General features: G+C 42.8%; 1 protein-coding gene across 9 annotated transcripts in view; it reads left to right on the top strand.

Moving 5' to 3' along the window:
* WBP1L (WW domain binding protein 1 like) overlaps window positions 1–22,176 on the top strand; it is a 57,465-nt gene that overhangs the window by 11,796 nt on the left and 23,493 nt on the right. For 3 of the 9 annotated variants that reach the window (XM_062580109.1, XM_062580104.1, XM_062580107.1), the window contains exon 1: window positions 20,398–20,588. The exons of 1 other annotated variant lie outside the window; for it this stretch is intronic. In XM_062580109.1, the coding sequence (XP_062436093.1) occupies window positions 20,549–20,588 (40 nt within the window). In that variant the 5' untranslated portion in view covers window positions 20,398–20,548. Of the gene's footprint in view, window positions 1–6,132; window positions 6,386–20,394; window positions 20,589–21,722; window positions 21,852–22,176 lie in introns of those variants that run through there. 5 more of the 9 variants (XM_062580101.1, XM_062580105.1, XM_062580103.1 and 2 more) reach the window with 4 other exon arrangements.

Below are 22,176 nucleotides of genomic sequence, written 5' to 3'. Positions count from 1 at the left end.
GTGTGAGAGAGAGAGAGAGAGAGAGAGAAAATGGAGAGAGAAAGGGAGCTGGAGCCTAGAGCAGTTTTCCAGTATGTCTGCAGTGGAACGGTGTTGTGCTGAGTTGGGCAGGCAGAGTAGTTTCCAAGTGCCCCCAAGATGTGGACGTCGGCATCCAAGCTTGCCTTGCTTTCTTTGGCAGTGGGGAGTTGGACTACCCAGCAACCCAGCTGCTGGGAAGGCTCAGATATGTGATTTGTTCAGTCCTTTAGAGGATCACGGTATAGGATGCGTTTTGTAATACCCAAACTTCTGCAAAGGGTAAGAAGCAACTCTGGTATGTTGAAAAATGTTGCTTTCTGTTTGCACACTGAAAAGACATCCTCCATTTCCAAACAAGCATGTCTTGCTTCTCTTTGCTATTTCACGTTGTACCTCTCATTCAGGTGATGGAATGAATCTGCCAGTTCGACTTCCTAGGTCTTTAGTTTTAACTGGTCTGAGCCCTAGGTGCTTGGGCTTGCTCTGCTGCAAAGCCTTTCAGGTAACCTGGCTGTCCTTCAGGAAAGAGACTGAACAGAGCACTGCTGCCTGGGTGGTGGGTGTTCATACTTGCATTCATCACACTGATGAGAGCTTGTGCTATTTGTGTCAATAACACCTTTGATCCACTTGTTTAAACTAGATAGCGAGTGTCCTGCAGAAGTGATCTCTGTAATAGATGTGAAGTGCCTTGCAAAGTTATGCTGCCACATGATGGTTAATAAAAATTTACAAAATCAAGCTTTAGATTGTTGACTGTGCTTGATTTAGATCAAGCACAGTCAGTTCTCCCTGTTGTAGTCTTCAGCAAACATGATTTGCTCTCAGCTGGTTGACCCTATGTGGACTTGTGCCCATGCAAGTAGCAGATGAAATCAAGTGGTCTGAGCACTAATCTGCAAGTCACAAACAGTAAGCTGTTATTTGGTAAGAATGCACCACAAGCCTCTCACTGCAGCATTTTCATTCAAAAGGTCACTTCTGTGAGTTTGGGAGCAGCTGAATTTAATGTTCTTTCTCAGCGAGGCAGGCCACACTGGAGAGCGCATAATTATAATAAATACAACTTTGTTCTCAGCTGAAAAATTCATCTGAAATAAAATTTTCCAGCCCTTCCAAGAAATGCTTCTAGTAAGATAAATAAAAGCAATTCTTGCCGATTTCATATTCATTCAGCAGGAATGTTAGTGGGTGTAGGGTGCCTCCACTTAAGTCACTCATCACAGTGCCTTCTGGGCTCTAGCAACTTGTATATTCAATAGCTGGCTACCACTAGCATTTGCAAATTGGGTTTCTCGCAAACCACTTAAAGCCAAGTTCGTTATTTCCTACTTGGTTTGAATCCTGGTTACCACTTGAGTAAAATTGTTCTTAACAGCAAGTATGGAGAGTTCAGTTAGGCCCTCAGCTTGACTGAACTTTAAATAATGCTTTGATAGGTGCATCTGGTTTTAGGGACGTGCACATATTTATACAAGCTTTTGTGGCTTTTCTGGTTGGCACTGCTGCGTAGGCAAAGTAGGTTTGTTTGCTTCTGTGTTCTGTTTTGCAACACTGGAAATACAGAAAAAAAGTCTCTGCCTAAACACAGAAGAAAAGCTTGCAGTTCTTTTTTTCTGAACTTTTGTGCAACTACTTAAGCAGAAAATCCCCTCTTCTGCTTTCATCTTTCTAAAGACTGAGCAGTGTGTGAAATGCTGTGACTCCCCTGATTCTTTTTCTTTTTTGTCTAAGTATAGCAAAGGGGCTGTGCTGACTGGTCACGGTCCTGCTGTTGATGAAACGACACGAAGGCTCAGCTCTCTTTGGGTCTGTGAGCAAGTTACTTTTCAGGTTTCAGAGGAGCTGTACCAGGTGACCAAGTGTCTTGGTCCTTTCTCTGCAGAGATACTAGATAAGCAATTTCCGTTTTCTCCACTCCTAAGCCTGACTTGAAATTGCCACGACCTTGGGTTTGGGAACCTTCTGGTATTATCCTACAGCTGCTTGTTGTTGCGAGGTTGCTTTTTTGCAGGGCTCTGCTGCAGAAGTTGTGAGGCTGCAAGGGAGGAAAGACTTGTATGGCAACGTCAATGGTTAGTGAAAGATAACACGGCCATTCTAGTCTTTTGATGTATTTGGACAGCCCTGCGCTGTTCTGCTTGGCATGGTGAACCACGTGTAAGCTGCAACACCTAGCACCTTACTTGATTTCCTTTCTTCCTTTTCTTTTTGGTGACAGGGGTGGAGGTCTTCCTAAAGGAAAGAAGAGCTTGGTTTCTGGTGGAGAGAAAGTGGAGGGAGGTCAGTGAAATCTGACCACTCAGACTTCATTAAATGGAAGTGATAGTCACGGGCCTGGGGAGGAGGGGTAGGAACTCATTTCTGCTTCCATTCATGGTCTGTGTGCTAAGCTAGATATTCATCTCTCAAAGACTTGATATCTTTTTGAGCTACTGTGGATTTCCACTGATGTTGGAGAATGATCAAAGGGAAAATATGCTCTTTGTCATCAGACTATCAGTAGTTTAGTACCTTACGGTCTCATTCTGTATTGATCAGGAGCAGATTTCGTCAGCGCTTAGATGATGACCGACTGCCTTTTTTTTTTTTTTTTTTTTTTTTTTTTTTTTTTTTCTCTCACGGTATTCTTTCCTTGCCTTGCTGGTTGTCTTTGTTCTTCCTGCTAGGTTCCTTTTCCTGCTGCAAGTCTTTGTGTTCGCTTTATTTTATCTGTTGCAATGATCAGGAATTGCATGCTTGGTACTTGCTAATAAAGCTTCTTTGGCAGTGAGAGCACCAGGGAAGCTCATTTAAACAAAGTGGTGTTTTAGGATGTAGCTAGGCATCCTGACCCTATGTGCAGACATGTTTTATTTTTTTGAAAGGTTGTCTTGAACTATAAGGTTAGAAAATCAGTCCTAAAATTAAAACATACATTCTATAAAAAGAATTTTACATGGGCTGTGTAAAATTGTAGTTTGTGTTAGGTCTTGTCTTTGGAAAATATGTGGCACTGTTGTCCAGGAAGTTACATTGCAAGAAACACAGGGAACTTCTGAAAGTCACATTAACTGTGTCCCCTTGGAGAATTGCCTCAAAAATCCTGACCTCTGCATTACTGCCATGTGCTTTATACAAGGCTAGCGAAGGAGGTCACTTGGGCAGTTGCCAGATTCTCTAGGTTACATATATTAGCACAGCGCTATGATCTGCAGAAAGAATAATGCTGCGCTTCCCAGGAGACTGCCCAGAAACTCGCCCTCTGCCCCTGCACATGGTAAGCATGGTGCTACTCTGATCTACAAAGCGCTACTTGCTTTGCTTTTGTGTTTCAGATGGCCAAGTCGCATAATTGTTAGTGGTCCACGTACTTGAATTTTTGGAGGCTGAAGATGGGGTGCTCCCTGGCACCTCTCATCCTTGCCAAGCCACCACCCACGGCTAGTGTGTCACGTTTTAGACTGACCTGGATGCCAAGTTCCCTATCTCCATCTCCCAAAGGTTTCCTGTGAGAGATGTTAATGTTACTCTCCTGTTTATTATCCCTGACAACAGTTGTTATTTAAATGTTGCTCAAGATTTGCAGCGTGATCTTGGGATGACTGCTAATTCCTTCAGATCCATGTTTTGTTTCAGAATTTCTAATGACATTTTCTATGACTAATTTCAGTTGCGTGGATTAGGGTTTACTGCTGTAGGTACGTCATTCTGCCTTTGAAGCTGCTTGCTCATGCTTTCCTTGGCGAGCTCTGGCAGACATCCTTAGCAACGACAGAGGTCAAAAGCTGCAAAAGGGTTAATAAGAAGGATATTTATGATACCAGGTCACTTCCTAGACCCTTAAAAGATTTTAGTGTGATCTGTGATGCTTTTGGAAGACTTTTCACCTGTTTTTGTAATTTATATTGCATCTCTTTCCTTTCTTGAAACTGTTTTAATATGAATTTTGATAGATAACTCTTCTCAGTGAGTTCCATATTATGTGTTTCTTGGACACAAACTGGAGAAAACCGCTGTCTTCGTGTGAATGACTTAAGACTTTTGGCTGGTATGTTTGGTGAACAAGCACAGGGCATCTGAAGTACATTTGTAGCTTAAAAACAAATCTAACAAAAGGACTAGCACCGCCGGGCAGGCAGATAGGTGTTCATACAGATGCTTTTTTGGAGAGTCTTTTTGTAGTAGCAGTCACAATTGCGGTTGAGTTTACTTATGTGTGCAGTGAGAGGGACTGATGGCTGTTCGAGGCAGAAATATTTTTCATCAGGGAGATTAAAGGCATTGCTGCTGGTCAGGAAATTTTTTGTGTGGAGACTCTCAGACAAAATGGAGCACCTGCACATATACAGTGCTGCTTTTAAAATGTTAAACAGCCTCAGCCCTCTGATGGGATTTGTTAATTGTGCTTTTGGCTCTATCTGCCTCTCTGGCAGATGTACCATTGTGAAATTTTTACAACCTAATAAAATATTACAGGATGCTTCACTTCACTTCATTGCTGCTTTCAGCTCGTGCCTCTTTGAAACCAGGTGAGAACTTGTGCTTGCCTCATCAGGACTTACACCTACCTCTGCTGGCATAGCACCAGGATATTGATGCAAGGTCTATGGATTACAAAAAGTCTCAAAAGTTCTGGTAGGGGAGATCCTAGATGCCAAGCTCTGCATATTTGGTATGATGTAGTTGATGCATAGCTTATGAAAATCTTATTTTTTAATGCATTGACTCGGGGGGAGTAATTTGTCCATTTGGATTCAAAATGTGTCTTGATTTTTAGCATGTTTCTAAAGGTTTTGGACTTGCTTTATTCTCCCAAATCTAGTAGCAAATGCTGAGCTTTTGAGCTGTGACTTCTGATATGAAACTATGTGCTTGTAACATAAGGATCTTCCAAAAACTCATAGAAAACAGCTGGTGACCATTCTTTATATTTTGCTGTGTGTTAGAATTGCACAAATCTAGAATCTTTTAATTCTGAAGATTTCATTTGTCTAGTATTTTCTCCCCAGGAAGTATCATCTCTTGGGATTTAAGTATTTGCTAATGCAAATCTCTGTGATCAAAGGATTGTTAAAGAACTATCAAGTGTCACATCATTAGGTCACCAGTTCAAATCTCGTCCAAAGAGGTAATGGATATTTTATATTCCTAATACCTTTCATCAAGATTTACAGTTAGTTGCTTTAACTACAGCCAAAGTGTTTATTATTTTCAGCATGAATTCATAATTCCCTGAATAAAACCTAGAAGCAGATTTGTCTGTAAAAAATGAAATGCTTGAAAAATGCGTGTTTGACTAATTTTAATATCTGTATGTGATTGTCAGTATTTGCGGTACTTTAGAAGCATAAAAGTAGAGTCTTCTTAAGGACTGTGTGATCTGCTGCATATGATGTAATGCAGAAAGGTGACCCTTCTGAGTGAAGAAGTGCATGCATTAGTTTAGTCTGGGGTGTTTTTAGTGGTGTGTGTGTGGCTTTTAAATTGCAGGAGCCCTTAAAGCAAGTATGGGAAGAGATAGGCCTTGAAGAGAAAAGAGTGAGATTTGCATATTACAAATGCAAGCAGAACATTTCAGATGGTAACAGAAATACTTCTGGACAAAGTATTTTTAAAGTTCTTCCAGGTAGCAGCTCTTCTGTATAATGCTTTTGGTTAGTTTCTCTCTCTCTCTCTCTCTCTCTCTCTTTCTCTCTCTCTCTCTCTTTTTTTTTTCCTCCCAGCATTATTGTCAAAATCTTTGTCTAAGGCTTCACTTTTAAATCTCGCCTCTGATTTCAGATTTGTGGTCAAGAAGTGTGGACTTCAGTTTAGAGCAAAATTTAGTACTTATGACTACAAAGTGAGTCTCATTAGTTTAACTCGTTGGCTGTATATTCCCTAGTCTGAAGAGAGCTTGAAATAGTTCTGTTTGGATATACGGGCTTTCATGCTTTTTGCAGTTAAGGTCCTTGTTGGTTCGTTATTCTGAAGTTGGGAAGTTCTTGCAATCTCCTTGAGGTATGTTGGGATACAGAAAACTTTGTGAATTTGGCTTGTTCTTTTGCGTGCTGGGAACTGCCTGCAACTGCCTTTTGTTTCCCACTTTTTTTCCTGAATGTTTCCTGAACGCTCTCTGGCTTGTTTCAGGGACCAGATTGGCAGCTTATCAGGAGTCAATAGCTGGAGTCCTTCAGGAAGGAAGCTGAAGATGCTGAAGTATGAATTCGGGTGTCCTGGTTGTTAGAATCTGTTAGCAGAGACCTCAAGATATGAAGAAGAGATGTTGAAGCCGGTACAAGTGTTCTCTTTCTTTGTGTTCCCGACTTGTCTGAGCTGGCTTCCCAACCCCAAAAGTTGTTGCATAGTTTCCCATGCATCTAGTGCCATGGGGAAATCATTGGTGAGTTTTGTCTGTATTTTCAAGTACAAAAAGTATTTTTGGGGTATGGAGAAGGGGAAGAAAAGGTATTTTATGGTATTAAAAAATACTGCTTGTGGAAACTTGAGTTATCACTGACATTTTTGTAACAGATTCTAATGTTGTACGTCTTACAAATGTGTGTGTATTACTGCAAGGAGTGGGGAGGGAGCTGTCAGTCTTTAGTCATATGGAGTTCTGTTTCCCTGACACTTTGGGAGAAATTTATGAGAGCATTAATTTTCATTCTGATGCCACTCATTGCTACCAGTTCCCTGGTTATCTCGGAGACTGTTGGCGTCATATTTATTACTTTTTATTTAGAGTATTCTGTTACAATCAAATATGTCAGAAGTATTGAGCTTATTTTTGCCCTTTTGAATGCCGATTTGCTTTATAATGGCAATATTAAGGTTCTGGCATAACAAAGGAGTATTGCTAAACAACTTCCGTTTGGATTTTAAGAGTCTGATTTGTTTTTTGGCTTGTAGCTGTGAAATCAGCCAAACTCTCTGTATGGCTGGAAACCTTCATAAATTGCCATCCATCTCTGTGCTGGAGACTAAAAGAGGAGAGTTACTGAAACGCAAAGGAAACCTCAGTTTTTTAAAAAACTGAGTCATGGCAAGATTGAGAAGTTAGAAGGGAAAATTGAAATCTGGGTTTATTTACTGTAGTTAACAATGAAATCCTTCATGTTTAGATTGAGGTATGCTTTTAGTTGTCCTGCTATACTGCAGGAGTGAAAAAGAACATAGTAATCTTAATGTGTTCAATCTTTGGTCTAGGACAAGAGTGAGTTGCCACATTTTTCTCTGATAATTCACTGGAGACTGGAGATTTGCCCTAAAAATATGGTTATCATCAACAATTGTTAGTTTGCACAGATAGGATGACTTGATCTGTATTAATTTTCCCTCGTTATGGGGAAATTAAAATATCTTGGTGTCCAATTCTGAAACTTGTCATATCTTATTTAACTTTAGATCTGAATATTGTTAGTTTTAATACATGTACAAACACTAATATACTGAACTAGCATTAAAAACGTGAAGTCTTTTGCATAGTGTAAAAATAATAGATGTGATCTACAAGAATTAATGACTGCCTCTGATATGGTAAATTCTATTCTTACTCTGCTGATAGAAAATCAAAGAACATGAAATTGTAACTTTGCCAGATGAGAAGTCCAGTGCAATTTTAAAACGGAACACAAATCATTTTGAGTCCTGGTTCTGTGCTTGTAAAAAGACCAGATTTTATCTTTTCTTCTTCTTCTTTCTTTTTTCTTAAAAAAAGAAAAACAAAAAGTGTTATCTGTCTTTTGAAAATAGATTAAATAGATTGCAGAAGAACATAATAGTCAACAGGAAGTAACTGTAAATTTAGGAGGTGTGCAGGCATAAAACATGGCTGAAGTAGACTGCCGTTAATAAAGATAGATCATAGAATCATAGAATCAGTAAGGTTGAAAGGGACCTCTGGAGATCATCTAGTCCAACCTCCCTGCTCAGCAGGGTCACCTACAGCATGGTAGACAGGGTTGCATCCAGGCGGGCCTTGAAGATCTCCAGAGAAGGAGACTCCACAGCCTCTCTGGGCCACCTGGTCCAGGGCTTCATCACTCTCACAGGGAAGAAATTCCCCCTCACGTTCAGGCGGAACTTCCTGTGCTTCACTTTCTGCCCATTGCCTCTTGTTCTGTCACACAGGGCAACTGAAAAGAGTTTGTCCCCTTGACACCCTCCCTTCAGGTACTTGTACACATCGATAAGATCCCCCCTCAGTCTTCTCTTCCCCAGGCTGGAGAGGCCCAGCTCTCACAGCCGTTCCTCCTAGGGCAGGTGCTCCAGCCCTCTGATCATCTTCGTAGCCCTACGCTGGACTCTCTCCAGCAGCTCCATGTTTCTGTTGTGCTGGGGAGCCCAGAACTGGACAGAGTAGTCGAGATGAGGCCTCCCCAGGGCTGAGTAGAGGGGCAGGATCACCTCCCTTGACCTGCTGGCAACACTTTTCCTAATGTACCCCAGGAGACCATTGGCTTTCTTGGCCACAAGGGCACATTGCTGGCTCATAGATCTCTTCCTCTTCTCCTTTCCAACTTTAAGTAGGACCAGAGAGCACCTTCTCTGGTTAGGGTTGAATAGGCTTTTTAAACCCTTTTGATGTGCATGGTCTGTGTTAATAGAAGTTTTGGTGCTATGTGTTCATGACACAGTCTGGCCTGTGAAGTGACACTGCAAGCTGTCAGTGGTCCGTGGCTGCTGCTTTCCTACCTCTGGTGTCAAAGAAGTATTTAGATATTAGTTTGATCGACACCAAATCTTACAGTACATGCATTTCAGGGTGTCCTAGTGTGGATTTCTGACAGGCTGCCAGATTTGCTTTACTGAGCCGTTCCGTGCAATGAAGGACTTCTTGAGATTGCATTGATCAAGATAGAGTGGGTGTGTTCCTCATCCAAGGGGAAAAGTGAGGTCAGTGGGAATGAATGCTGTGCTGCAGCTCAGACCAGAAGAGATATCTTCTGGTATACTGGGAAGAATATGTCTCTCATTTCTACTTTGGCGCATGCAGTCTAACACAGCAATCTTAATGTTACGTGGCAGGTGACATTCTTTTCTTCCTTATGAAGCTGCCCTACGTGTTCTGGTGAAGACCAGTTTGTATCTCGTCCTCTTTCTCTGGCAGAGGCGTCCTTCTCTCATCCCAGCACGCATGCTTCAGCCTTGCCTGCTGCCTCCTCCAGCCAGGAAGGGCTGCTCAGATTTCCCTTCCAAATTGTTCCTTGTAGATGGGGCAGGATGTCTCAGCCTTGAGAAAGCTGGAGGCCTGGTTTTGGGTCACCTACCTAAGCCTTCTGGATAAGACAGGTAGAGCAGAAGCCATTCGGATATTGGGCTTTCTCAGGAGCTGTTGCTGTGGTGGGAGCAAAGACAGCAGGGATGGCAGCAGACCAGGCGATCCTCCCGTACACCACATCTGCCAGTTGGACCCAAAGGAGTACGAGTGAGATGCTCTCTTAACCCTTCTCTTCTCACTTTTTGGGTGAGATCTGCTTGTTAGTTCAATGAATATTTTCATGTTTCAGAACACATGCAGAAGCAGGAAGGCTAAATATACTGCTCTTAACCTTAGTCAAGCTAATTTTGGTATTCATTGTTCCCCCCGCCTTCTGTACTGCTACACTGACATCCCTCGCAAGTTGAAGGCCAAACGTGGGTTGTGTTGTTTTGTTTTTCTAGTTTTGCTTCCCTTCACAGTTTAACTTTTCTTATGAGGTTTATCTCTGATCAAAGGCTTTTAACAAAATCTTTATTTTCTTGGTTTTATAAATTTGGCTTAAAATATACTCTAGTAGAAACTTGGCAAACACTCCCTTTGTATGCAAACATTTGGAATGGGATAGAGGAAATCACTTGGCTGTTAAAAAATTACATGTGGGAAAGTCACATGGAGCTTTGTTTTGTTTATAATTCTGCAAAGTCCTCTTCTAATTTAAAAAAAGTAAAAAAGATTAAATAGCAGCTTCTGGAAAGCAAACAGCTAGATTATTTTTCCATGAGTATTTTTAACATAAGTATTAACTTTGATTGTAATGTTCTTTCCTCCTTAATATATAAATATTTTAAGCTTTCAGGATGTATAACATGGCTAAACTAACATTATTATGAAAACCTTAAATCCTGCAGTTTTTTGCCTTTTAATTCTAATTGTGAAGTCATAAGAGATGCTTTGTTTTCATTTAGTATATACAGTAGTAAGCTTCCAGAAAGTTGACTTGATTTATGGTAGGTGTACCCAGTGGGAACCATATGCCTTTCCCCCTCGTCTTCTAATGAAGGATAAAAGTATTTCTTTTAAAATCTCTCTTCCTGAAAAAAATGAGTTTTAAGCATGAAATAATGTTTAAATAAGCACTGAGGCTGGATTTTCAGCCTTGATTGTACCTGTGGACATTTCCAACTACAAGTCTGTGGAATAATATTACTACTTAATAGTGCAACCTTGAGTTTTACACAGGCTGGATACTGAGCAGCATTTTGCTGATATCAGTATACCTTAACTATTTTATGTGAAATTGCTTGAACAGAACTAAAGTAAGAGTCATAGCAGAGGTCTACCTGGAAGGCTCTAGCACTCTTCTGCTAGAATTGCTGAATGTGGCAAACCTTGGTAGAATGGCATTTAAGGTTACGCTTGGAGCCATTAGGTTGTAAACAGTCCGCAAAATGTTTAACGTACTTAATGTTCTTCTGAACATCAAGGTTCCCTGGAAAGGTATGAGAATGTGCGGCAGAGAATATTTTCAGTTCTTGAGATTTATCAACAATTTTCTAGATCACTAAAGCTCAACTGTCTCATGAAGGAATTATTACAAAATGAATTTTTGCTGTAGTTCTCAAAATGTGAATGTGTTGGGAAATATATTGGGTAGTGTCCTTCCTTCTAGATGTCAAATTCTTGTATTTTTGCTGGCATCTTGAAGATGCCCGGATTTCTGAGACATTTCACCACCCATGTAATTTCTTGCCAAGAATGACTCTCTTGTGCAAAAGTTCTGCTTGGTGCTAGGCTTAAGCCAGGTAAAACCAGCTCTGAGGGACTGTGTTGTACTTCTTGTAAGTTGTCTTTTGGGCTGGCATTAGCATTTTGTGCCTTTACTGAATTTTTGGTGTCCGTAGTGGCGTATCAGCAGCTGGGCACCTGTGCGCCTTGCTTGAGCAGTCAGCCAGGCTGGGGCAACACTCAGAAATAAATCAAAACCTCTAGGCCAACAACTTGTCCTTCAGAAGCAAATTGTATTTCAAATTGCACTATTACTTTGCAAAATACCAGGATTTATAGACCTGGCAGGTAGGTCTGGCAGTCATCAGGTTTCAGCAACTTGAACCTGATTCAGCAGTCAGGCTCTCTGTTGAATCCCTGATTTAAGTGGCATTTCTCATACCTGAAGATATAACTTACAAGTGACAGCCTTGGTGTCTGCATACATTCAGATTTCTTGCTATCGTCTAGGTGAGAGACACAAAAAGTGGAGGAGCTGAAGGAAAATCTGGTGAGAGCTGCCATAACCAGCAAAGAGACTTGCAGGCGAGTTGCAGTTTATAGACCGGAGGAGCCACCGGTGCGTCCTTCCACTCCTGGGGCGTTAGGAAAGGAGCGTTTTGCCATGCGTTCGCAGAGTTTTCAGAAATCTGGTTATCCCTCGGGGTCATTTTAAAGGCAGTTGCAGGCAATCTGACAGCAATGCTTTGCATTAATGAGGAAGCAGCAGGGCTGTGCGGGAGAGCTGTGCAGAGGCTCAGCTGCTCGACGCTGTAGCGCTCTTAAAGCACGATAATGGCTTTCAAAGCCCGGAGACTTTTCTGTTAGGGTGCACGTGAGCTGCGTAGCGACTTGCATTAGAAAACTAAACCTGCACCACGGTGCTCGATAATGGGAAAGCTTTGATTTACCTCCATTACTGACCTGGGTTCCTAACTGAGTCCCCAGAGCATTTTCGGAATCTCTTTTGGGACACCAAAAGGACATTAAAGGCTCTGCTGCTTATGTAGTGCACCATTTGGTGCAATAGTTGTATTGCAGCTAGCAAGGAACCCTCAAAGGCATAAGAAAAAGTTCTGCAAATATGGCATTAGCGGTAAAAATTAAGGACGGTATTAATCTGTAATTTAACAGGGGAAGTGAAAAGCAGTTAACTCAGTAGCTACTACAGAGACTGAAAGGGTCTGGGTCTGCTCTTTCTTCTGTGCCTTGGCGGGGGGGATCCAAAACCAAAACCACAAATTCCTAGTTGTAATCCAATGCTGATTAAAATGCATACTAAATATAAAGAGGTCAAAGTAAAGGAAGAGAATAAGGAAAGAAAGGTTAAAAATGGTGAATTCATTAGGGTCTGTTGATGTAGACATAGCAGTTTCTAAATTTAGCAGTTTTCATTGAGGCTAGCAGAGAACAGGCTGCTGTATAACCTCCTCTTTGAAAGGAGGAGGGGGGAAAAAACCTCTCTGCATTACACTCAGCCCAACCTCAGTCTTCAGTAAAGTACTGGAACAAAGTTATATTTGTTCCAATTTATAAACATCTGTGTTTATAAATAAAGAAGTAACCGGTGTGGCTTTATCAGGAACAGCCTCAGCTGACTCAGCTTGATCTGAGTGAGGAAGCTCATCGCTTACAGGATGTGGAGCAGGGATCTGTGTTCTGAAATGGTAATATAGAGGATTTGACGTATACACTCAGAAAAGTCTGTGGTGGTTACTGTGGGATCTTGGAGGGGTCTGCTCTGCTGCTGTGCTAACAGCGTGGGAGACAGTGCACTTAACATGCAGCTGGAGGGTTGTATGTATTTTTGTAGGCAGAAGAAGAATTTGGTCTGAAGGCCTCAAACCAAGGTCCGTAAGAAAAATCATGGCATACCATTAGATGAAGAAAGTCAAACAAAGGGGGTTTAGGAGTTGGGATGTATCAGCAGTTGGGTGCAGCTGCTGCAAAACCAAATCTTTTAGGATGTAGTAATAGAAGTGTCAAATATAGATACTTTGCAATGCTGCATATTGGTAAGTGATGTGCACAGTTCTGAACACCACATTTTAAGATGTGTTATAGTTGTAGACTGAAAAGAGCAGTAAAATCGAGAGATTTAATCCCTGTGGTCTTTGAAAAAGACCTGTCTTCTCAAAACAGCTTATAGAGGAATGGATAAGTTTTCCAGGAGAGCTGTGTTGTTAAGAAGATAACAGTGATCAGTTGGCCTGTTTTTAATGGCGAAGAACAAAAATTACTCCCTTATCTTGCAATAATGGCCTGAATTAATGTTAACAGGAAAGAACTTTCTTGTTTTTAAAGAACACGGTGCACTGGAACAGCTTGCCTGCCAAGGCAGCGGGATCACTGCTGAGCGCAGGCTTTTTAAGAACGAGTTAGACAAATGTTGATGCTTTAGGTACAACAAGTCCTTCTCAGTAATCTGATTGACTGAGTGACTTCTCGAGAAGCCTTTCCAGCCTAGTGCCTCTGGGATTGCGTCTTTCATGTCTGAACAGTCCTGACTGTTTCAAGCCTCTGTTAAGGAACAAGTGCTGAAAAGAGTATGCTTCAATAGCCAGGCTGTAATTAAATCCTGCTCGCAAAAGTTGTTGTCCCTCCCCAAGTTCTTTATGTCCCTTTGGAGGCATTGTCACCTGGAAGAAGTCTCTTTCAGTGGTCTGATGATTTTGCAAATTGCAGGTCTGGTCTTTGCAATGAAATCCATGGGAAATTTTGTCATTTGTTTTCAGCACAGGAGGGTTGGGCTTGTTTTTCTAAAGTAGATGTTCAGAATTCCTATTCCCCAAGTTACCCACTTCAGGGGGAAAATACTGTTTTAAGAGCTTACGATATGTCAGGAGTGGATATTTCTAAAAATTGAAAAGACTTCCTTGCCTTAGAGTTTGTTTGTTCATTCAGCAGTCATCCACAGGTCTTTGAGTTTTATGAGCACTGAGGAAATGTGTATTGTTCACTTTGAAGAGAAAAAATAAATAACTGATTCATGACAGGGTTCTTAAAAAAATCTTGCTGTTTTACTGCACATTAATCACAATTACCTTTCTGGGAAATGGAGGGATGTCTGTCAAGTTTTGGTATGGTTTAGTTGTTTTGGTTTTGGGTCTGAAGAAGCATGATCTCAATACCTATTTTCCTTACGCTAATGCAGCTGGACTAGCTGGCTTATGCTATGGGAGAACATAAAAGAATGATTGCAAAAGAAAGAGGCTGCTGGTATTTTGCTCTAGATCAAATGCATGTCTGAAAGCCAGATACTAAGCCAAGAAAATCTAAGCACAAAGCCTTCTCTTTTCCCCAACCTTCCCCTCACTCTACAGAGAAATGTGTGAAGCAGGTAAGGCGGTGGGGTCACCCTGTCCTCCTTCAGCGCCATTATGGCTGTGGGAGTGTTTGCTTTATCTGCCAGCAGAATAACAAGCACTAATGGAAATTACAGCAGTTGGGATAAGATAATACCTATAAAGGCAGGTTATACTGATCAGCGTTTCTTCCCGAGATAAAGCTGAAATGAGTTTTTAATTATTGGGCGTTTAACTGTATTAAATAAAGCATGCCTGCGCACACAAGTGGAGCGTACGTTACCTGTATACCTAAGGGGAAACCCTATGGATATCATGCAGGTAGGAGACCAGAGTGCTGAAGGCATCTGCCGTTGGAATGGAAAAACTGCTCAGCTTGTGGGTGCATCGCTGAAATTTAGAAACCGGCTGTCATTCGAGGTGCTGCTAATGCTTTTAATGCTTGAGCAGAGCACAAAGTACGTAATACCAGGGCTGATGCTGAAATGTGACACTCAGACATAGCTTCCTCTTAGCTGCCTGTTACTTCTTACATAACTGCTAGTTGTCCAAGGAGCTGCCTGTAGATGAACTGAAGTGCACAGGAAATATTTGGGTAATTGCTATCAATACTGCTTAGCACACAGAGTAAAGATTAGTTGTATTTAGAGTCCTGTTGCTGTAATATCTCAAATGACTTTCTGTCACCCTGTTTTATGTGCAGGGAAAATTGCTACAGAAAGGGGAACTGCAGATGAGTGGAGGAGCTGGTAGTCAGAGGTGCTGAACTCTTGCCTTGTACACTTCAATTGAACCAACTTGATTTGTACCTGGAAACCTAGATCTGGCAGCTCTCTGCTTTAGGCACATCACGTTTTCCAGGGCCTGCCTTGTTTGAGGCAGTCCTCAAAGTGCAGAGCAACAAAGCACGTGGGCTTTGGGGGAACTTGTCCCATCTTCTCCGTAAAGATAGGAGCCGAGGCAGAACCAGCGTTGTAACGGAGGCAAGACTGGCCTTTAAGATCTTGATATTTCTTGCTGTTTCATAGACATGAATAAATTCAAGCTTGAATCTGCACTTAAATATATCCTGTGTCAGTTTTTCTTCCTCATTTTTAGCTGATAATCTAGTGTTTCGAAAAGAGAGGAGTTCATGTTTCACTCTTCCGAATACTCAGAGAGCTCCTGACCATCACACTTACTCAAATTTGAAAATATGAGAGTGCCTTTAAGATGAGGCTTTCTGAAGTGGTTTTTCCCAGAAGATGCATGCTTTAAAGTTTCTGAAAGTGGAAGTTAAGATCAGATTGCTTTCTTACTTAGTGTTTTGTTTAGTGATTTAAAAGTGAAGTCTTTAATACTGTTGTGCTGTGATCTTTTAAATGCTTGTGGTATTGAACTTTCTTAATAGTTAAACTTGTGGTTTCCTTTTATTCTTCACTTTGGTTCTTTGAAGATACATGTATAGACTCCTTAGTGCTCTTCATTTTGGAAGAGGAGAACTACTCTTCCTGTGTTTTGCTAGTCAGAATATGCTGAGTGGAAAGACTTCCTCTACTATTTGTGCCAGGGTTTAACCACAAACTCTGAGCCTCTGCCTTCCTCTAGCGGTTTAGTTTTATGCTAGAAATCATGTAAAACTCTAGGTACTGCCTAGCCCATCAGATTAATTGACAGGCTTTTAACTTCTGGAGTACTGTATTCCAATCTATGCGGATTTTCTAGGAGGAAAAAGACTCAGTTAAACTAGTCATTTGTGGTTTGTGTATCTTAAAGTCAGTCATCTTTGCAACCCAGAACCCGTGTATCGATGGGGATGGTGCCAAGGCACAGCTTCGAGTGCAAAGTCCAGGGACACTAGTACGAAGGTGCTCCAAGCTGTACCTATATAGGGCAGTTAGAGGAGTTCTGTCTTTGCTTCATTAGAACTTACGGAATATTACTTTGCAGTGCAACATTATCGAAATGTGGTATGTGGCAGTGTGGTGGGAAAGATACAGCTGCTGCTGTCTCTTTCCTAAATTATTTCCCAGAAAATCTGATCTTTTCACAGAAGGGTACAGACTATATAGAAACGATGCTCTGCTGGAAACAGAAACTTAATTCTCAGAACTCAGTAAAAAGAACCTCTTTCTTATAAAACCAGCTGAGGAAAACAAGACTTCTTGGTTTATTGGGGCTTTTCTAAATTTGTTCAAGATGTAAACTTAAGCTCAAAAAAGACAAAGGAACTTAAAGATCTGACCAGACTGTATGAGTAAGAGGTATCACGGCAAAATCCTATATGATGAGACAGTGTTTTTAATGAATTGCATATCTCATTAGGTTAATTAACTGCATCATTGCTGAAGGAAGATCTGGGCTGCTGTTTCTGACCTTCTGACCAGTATGTGTTTGTTTTTTGTTTTCTGGGTTTTTTTTCTTCATAAGAAAAGTAAAAGAGGATAGTATTAAAATACTTTCTAAGTTGCAGGGCTACCATCACTTCAGATTACTTGCTCTTCTCTCTATTTGCATCTGCGTGGGTGTATCCCACTATTGACATCTGAGCCTCGTGCACCTGATGTCAGATTTTATCTGAAGAGTAGTTTTCTGCAAAGTGGCATGAGTTGCTTCTGAGAGTGCTAAAGGAGCAGAAGGCAATAACCTTTCTTGGTTTTGTCTTCCTGCTCAGAGCAATTGAATTTGGCTGATCCCTGATCCTCTTCTGTTTCAGACTGCTGTCTCCAGGTGTATCTCGGCAATGAAATGCCACATGACCCTCCTTATCTTTAGTTCTTTGTTTTTTGGGTGGGTTCTTTTTGCATTTGCAGGTAAAAAGAGATAGAGTCCTGCTTCATCTGCAGTGGACTTGTTTCTGTCGTAGTTGGGCCCAGCAGTGGCAGGGCTGCATCCCAGATGATTGCTCCAAGTACGAATCTGCCTCATTGAGGACTTGTAAATTAAAATGATGTCTGCTGGCATAATCGCTTGTTGCCTTAGACCCTGATGAAAAATCTACTTCCTAGGACCCCAGAAGGTCATTTGGAGCAACAGTGCCCTCTGAAGTCTAGAAGCAATGGAGGAGCAAAGAAGAAAATAACCTTGAAATCGGTGCTAGTCACCCCGGTAGTAGTGCCGTTAGCTTTGGCAACTCCTGTCTCAACAATGAAGCCAGCTGCCATTTTGGCTCCAAGACAGGCAGACTTGGCATAAACCCCTCTGGCACTAAAAAACTGCTTTGTGGGAGCTGGCACCAACACTGTGAAATGAGGGTAAGGCCCAAGGGAAATGCTGAGCAGACATGAGATGAATACTAAAAATAGCGAGTTGCTGTCATTTGGAGAGAAAACAAATGGTGCTTCTAAGAGTGGTGCTTCTAAGATCTCCATCAAGGTTGTGCTGGTAAGCCGACTAGCACTGGCAGCTTGGGGATGAGACTGTGTACTGTGATGATGTGACCAAGGGACACACACATGCTGTATTTTTGGTACTCACATGGTACAAGACTCTAAAACTAGAGCAGATGCTTACCGTCTTAACCCCACGTTTGGGGGATCTTGTTACTGTTTACAGGCTCTGTCTTCTTCCCTGTCTGGAGCAGATTGTCTCCTCTTGAGCCATTACCAAAGGTCTTGTTTGCACACACAGGCATAAGGAAAACAAGAGTTGTAGTGCCAAAAAGCATGGAGCCATCCTGGTGTCCCTGTACCACCCCAGCCATGCTAGCCCTCCTGGAGGCAGTCTATTCAATGTTGAACAGCTGATCCTCCCTCCCTCCCTCCTCCTCTTCTCTCTCCTAGCAGGCTCTGAGACAGAGATGAGGCTTTTCAGTGACTTCATTATCCATGCGAGACTGAAACTGGAGCCTAACATCAGTGCACCAAACCTGGGAACATTAGTGGGACAGAGCTGACTCTGTCCCCACTGAAGCAGTTGGTATCATCTCTGAATAGGGCAATTTCCACTCTTTAGTCCCCTGCTTCCTCAGCGACTAAGGATTTAAAAGCTTCTTAGGATCTTTGGGCTTGCCATGCAGATCTGGATATTGAAACAGTGGTCATACAAAATAAATTATGCGAATACTTTGGCATTACAACTACATTGGCTTGGCCATAACTTTGCTGCTGTGAAGAAAAGCATGCTGGACCTGTGGTTTTCATTTGTTCCTCCTCTAGAGGAAAAAGTAGAAATAATATTACTGAGGGCTCAAAACTACCTTAAAACTAGCTCAAAAAGTTACTCTTAGCAAAAACTATTTTGGGCCTCAAAGGAGTCTGGACTTTTCATTGCTGGCACTCTCTTGTCAGTCAAACAGCAGAATTGGTAGGAGTGTCTGGAGCAGCTCGGATGTGGCCTGGTTTTGTTTTCCCCATCGGACGGGTACAGAGTAATGAATGGGTGAGAAGATAGATGAGGACTTCTGTTCCCACTTGTTAATAACATGGAAGTCAAATTAGAAGATGCTGAATTCATTAGTTGTGAAAGGAACTTTTTGTTCACGGCCGTTGTCTATGAGGCTCATTGCCATGGGATAGATTACAGGGGCTAGGACTTCTGAATTTAAAAAAGAGGAGGGGGAAAAGTGATATAAATCAGAATATCCAAGCAATTGCAAAGATTGGGAGAACTGAAATGTTTTGAAAAGACTGTAAGTATATTGATTGATAAAGTATGGGCTAACTGCTGCAACTGCCGGGACTAAGGAGGATAATTTCTTACCTCTGCAGAGGTTTTTTTCTGGAGTCATCTATAGCAGGTTTGTGGACTATTCCCCTCACGTTACTGGCCACCGTCCCTCAGCAGCCGCAAGAGAGGGCGACTGCTGCTCTCGAGGAGTCTTGCATGTTTGCAAGCCATCTTCTTCTTGTCCATCTTTTCAAGACTACTAAATTCACACGTTAACTAGGATGCTTGTGCTTTTCCGCTGAGTTACAGCTTTTGATATCCCTTTGTGCGTTGATTTTAGATCGTGGAATGAGGCTTTGCCTCGAGCGTGTGTAGGGGGAGAGGGTCAGCTTGGTCCCTTTGGTCCCTCGGACAGCTGGGATCTAGGGATGCTGCTTGGGCTCGGCCCCGAGAGCCACGAATGTGCTAGCAGCCACCAAAATCGGGTATTTCAAAGGGCAGCATAAGGCTACGGAAGAGATTACTAAAACAGAAAGCTGCTTTTTTATATCATTGGTGTTTATCCATGTGATTGGAAAAGCAAATACTGAGTTTTTCAACCAAAAGCTGGAAAATCCTGTTGCTGGCTCATGACATTTGGTATCCATCAGGAAGTCACTTACGTGCTTGTTTTCTGGGGAAAAACAGGGCTGTGCTTACTTTAACTGACAAGTTTATACGGTGGCTTTAAAGTGCTTTAAAATAAGTGCTACTTCAAATAGTCTCCCAGCCTACGGTGGTGTTAACTTGTGCTAAAGGCCGGGGCGCAGCCGGGTCTTGGCTCTGTGCGATGGACGAGAGCAGCTGCCCTGTAACCAGGAAAAAAAAAAAAAAAAAGAAAAAAAAAAAAGAGGTCGCTGAACTTTTAAAAGTAGAGGTATAAAAGGGAGTTAAATTTAGATTCCCTTCTGCAGTGTCATCTCCTGTGTTGCCGTGGAACTTGCTGTACTCCTTGCTCATGGGAGGACAAACAAGAAATGCCAGCCTGCGTCCCACATGATAAATTTGTTTATAAGGCTTAATTGCCCGCTGGCATGAAAGCGTGTGGTGAGCCAGAGGGGAGCTGGAAAGCCGCCGCCGGGGCCGTCGGCGTTTTCTGCCGAGGTCCCTGCCAAACGCCCGCTCCGCGGCGCCGAGCCCGTTGCTGGGGCGGGCGTCCCTTTTCTCTAGCGGCGCTTCTCTTGCCACGGAGGCTCCGTCGCTCCTTGCCGGCGTTTTTAAGGTTTTCCCGCACGTGCGGCACCCGGCGGGCGCCGACCCCGCTCGCCGGCGCGGGGGGCCCGGGCGGGCAGCGCCGCTGGACGCGCACCCTCCGCTCGCCGGCAGCTGCCTGGCGGCGACCAGCAGCTCTCTTAAGGTCCTGGGGTGCTGCTTTTTTCTTTTTCTTTCTTTTTGCAGAACTGCCCGACCTGATGTCATTTCCCTGCAGCGAGCTTGTCTGCGTCGGAGAGAGATGTCACGGGGGTGGGAGGAGGTGGAGGAGGAGGAGGAGGTGGAGGGGGAGCCAGCGAGTGCGGCCCGTGGCCCCGGACCCTGTTTACTTTGCATTCCCAGCCGAGGAAGCCCTGGGTTAAATAGCATCGCAGGCGCGCGCTGCCCACAGCAGCCGAGGAAATGGTTCCCGTGGGGCTTTAAATGCCGTTGTTCGCAGGCGCTGGCGTGGACGATGAGCCTGCAGCATGCCTTTCCTGTTGGGTCTCAGACAGGTAACCGGCTTCAGCGCGGTGGTCGCTGCTCCTGCAGCTGGAAGATGCAACTTATTTACATTAATTTTTTTTTATTTATATTTTTTTAATAACAAAATGACTTCTAGCTTTCCCAAAAGAGAAGGGTGCAAACAGCACTTCCCCACCAGTGGTAATCGCTTGGGCAGTGTGCTAGCCTGAGAGCTGCTTTTTGACTTGCAGGGAAGGAGCAAAATAGCTAGTCCAAAAAGGAAACTCTCTCATTTTGTTGTTGTTGTAGGAGTAGCAGCGCGGTGGCTCCTTCTGTTGCTTTCCTGGAGAGTTTCTGCTTGGTTGGTTTTCAAGGGTGTTTTCCACAGTCCTTAATACAGGAACGTGTTTACATCACTGGAAAATTTGTGCCAAACTTCTGAATAGTTTTCTTGCGTGGGCAATATTTTGAATATTTCCATATTTTTAATATATAAAGTGATATATCTCTATTTATATATCTATATATCGCTTACAAAGGTGGCCAAACAGAAAAGGGCAGTGTGCTGTGAGCCCTGGTTTGGTGACTTATTAAATGTTCTAGGGAGTTTCTGCTTGAACAAGAAACTTGGGATAATTTAATAGCTGGTAATATAGAGTGGAATGAGAAACGGTAGCAACTGCCCAGCTGCTCCCTGCCTGCAGGAGGGTGCCAACTATTTGTTCTTGGGCTTCAGGGAGAGCGAAACCTTTTTTTGGTCTGGGAGGCATGTTGGCGGGTGGGGGGGGGAGTCTAACTGTAAACTCTTTCCAGTGCTGCCAGGATCTGTAATCCACAATAAATAGATATTACGTGATAGAGTTTCTTGTTTAGAATTAATATTTCAAGGTAGAGCTGAAGCGTATTTTAAAACTACCTACTTTCATTGCTTTGCAATGAAGGCAAAAGGACTTACAACACACTGCTGAGTAAACACTGCTGTGTCTTTTTTTTTTTTTTCCCCCTTATCAGTTTAGTTTTTGGTGAAATGCAGCTCCCCCTTCCCTCCCACCCTGCTGATCTGAAAACAGTTTTACATAAGGAACTACCTCTAGCACAGTGACCTTCTGGTAGTGAATGCAATAGCTGTAATCACAGCTCACTTGTTAGCACACTGGGCAAAGAGACTTTCCCCAAAAATCCAGGAGCTGAACCGAGGAATGGAGTTCAGGCACCAAGGCTAAGAGCAGCTCTGGGTAACCCCCAGCCCGCAGCGACGCACAGCGAGCTTAGACGTTCGCGTTGGGTCTGGTACCACAGCTGTGCTTTCGTAGGTGAGTCCGTCTTGCTTTTAAAAAGGCTCGTGGGATCATAAGGTGCAAACCCAAAAGTTAGGTGTACTTCAGCTTTATTTGCTCCAACTGCGAACACCCGTGTATCTCGGGGGGGGGGGGGGGAGGGCTAAATGGGGCTTTTTCTCTCTGCTTGCAACTTTTCAGCGCAGAGGCAGATACTGGAAGTAGAAAAAGGTGTTGTCTCGAGACCAGCTGAGCAAAGCTCTTGGTTATTTTTATCCCCTGGTGAGGGATACAGTGGGAAAGAGCTGCTTGGGGAGGTGCCTGAACTTCAGTTTTAATCATTTTTTTCAATTTAAAGCCT

The sequence above is a fragment of the Rhea pennata genome, chromosome 7, assembly GCF_028389875.1.
Source record: "Rhea pennata isolate bPtePen1 chromosome 7, bPtePen1.pri, whole genome shotgun sequence".
NCBI classification, from domain to species: Eukaryota; Metazoa; Chordata; class Aves; order Rheiformes; family Rheidae; genus Rhea; species Rhea pennata.
Note: the sequence above shows the minus strand (reverse complement) of the source record. Positions and strands in the feature narration are given on the sequence as shown.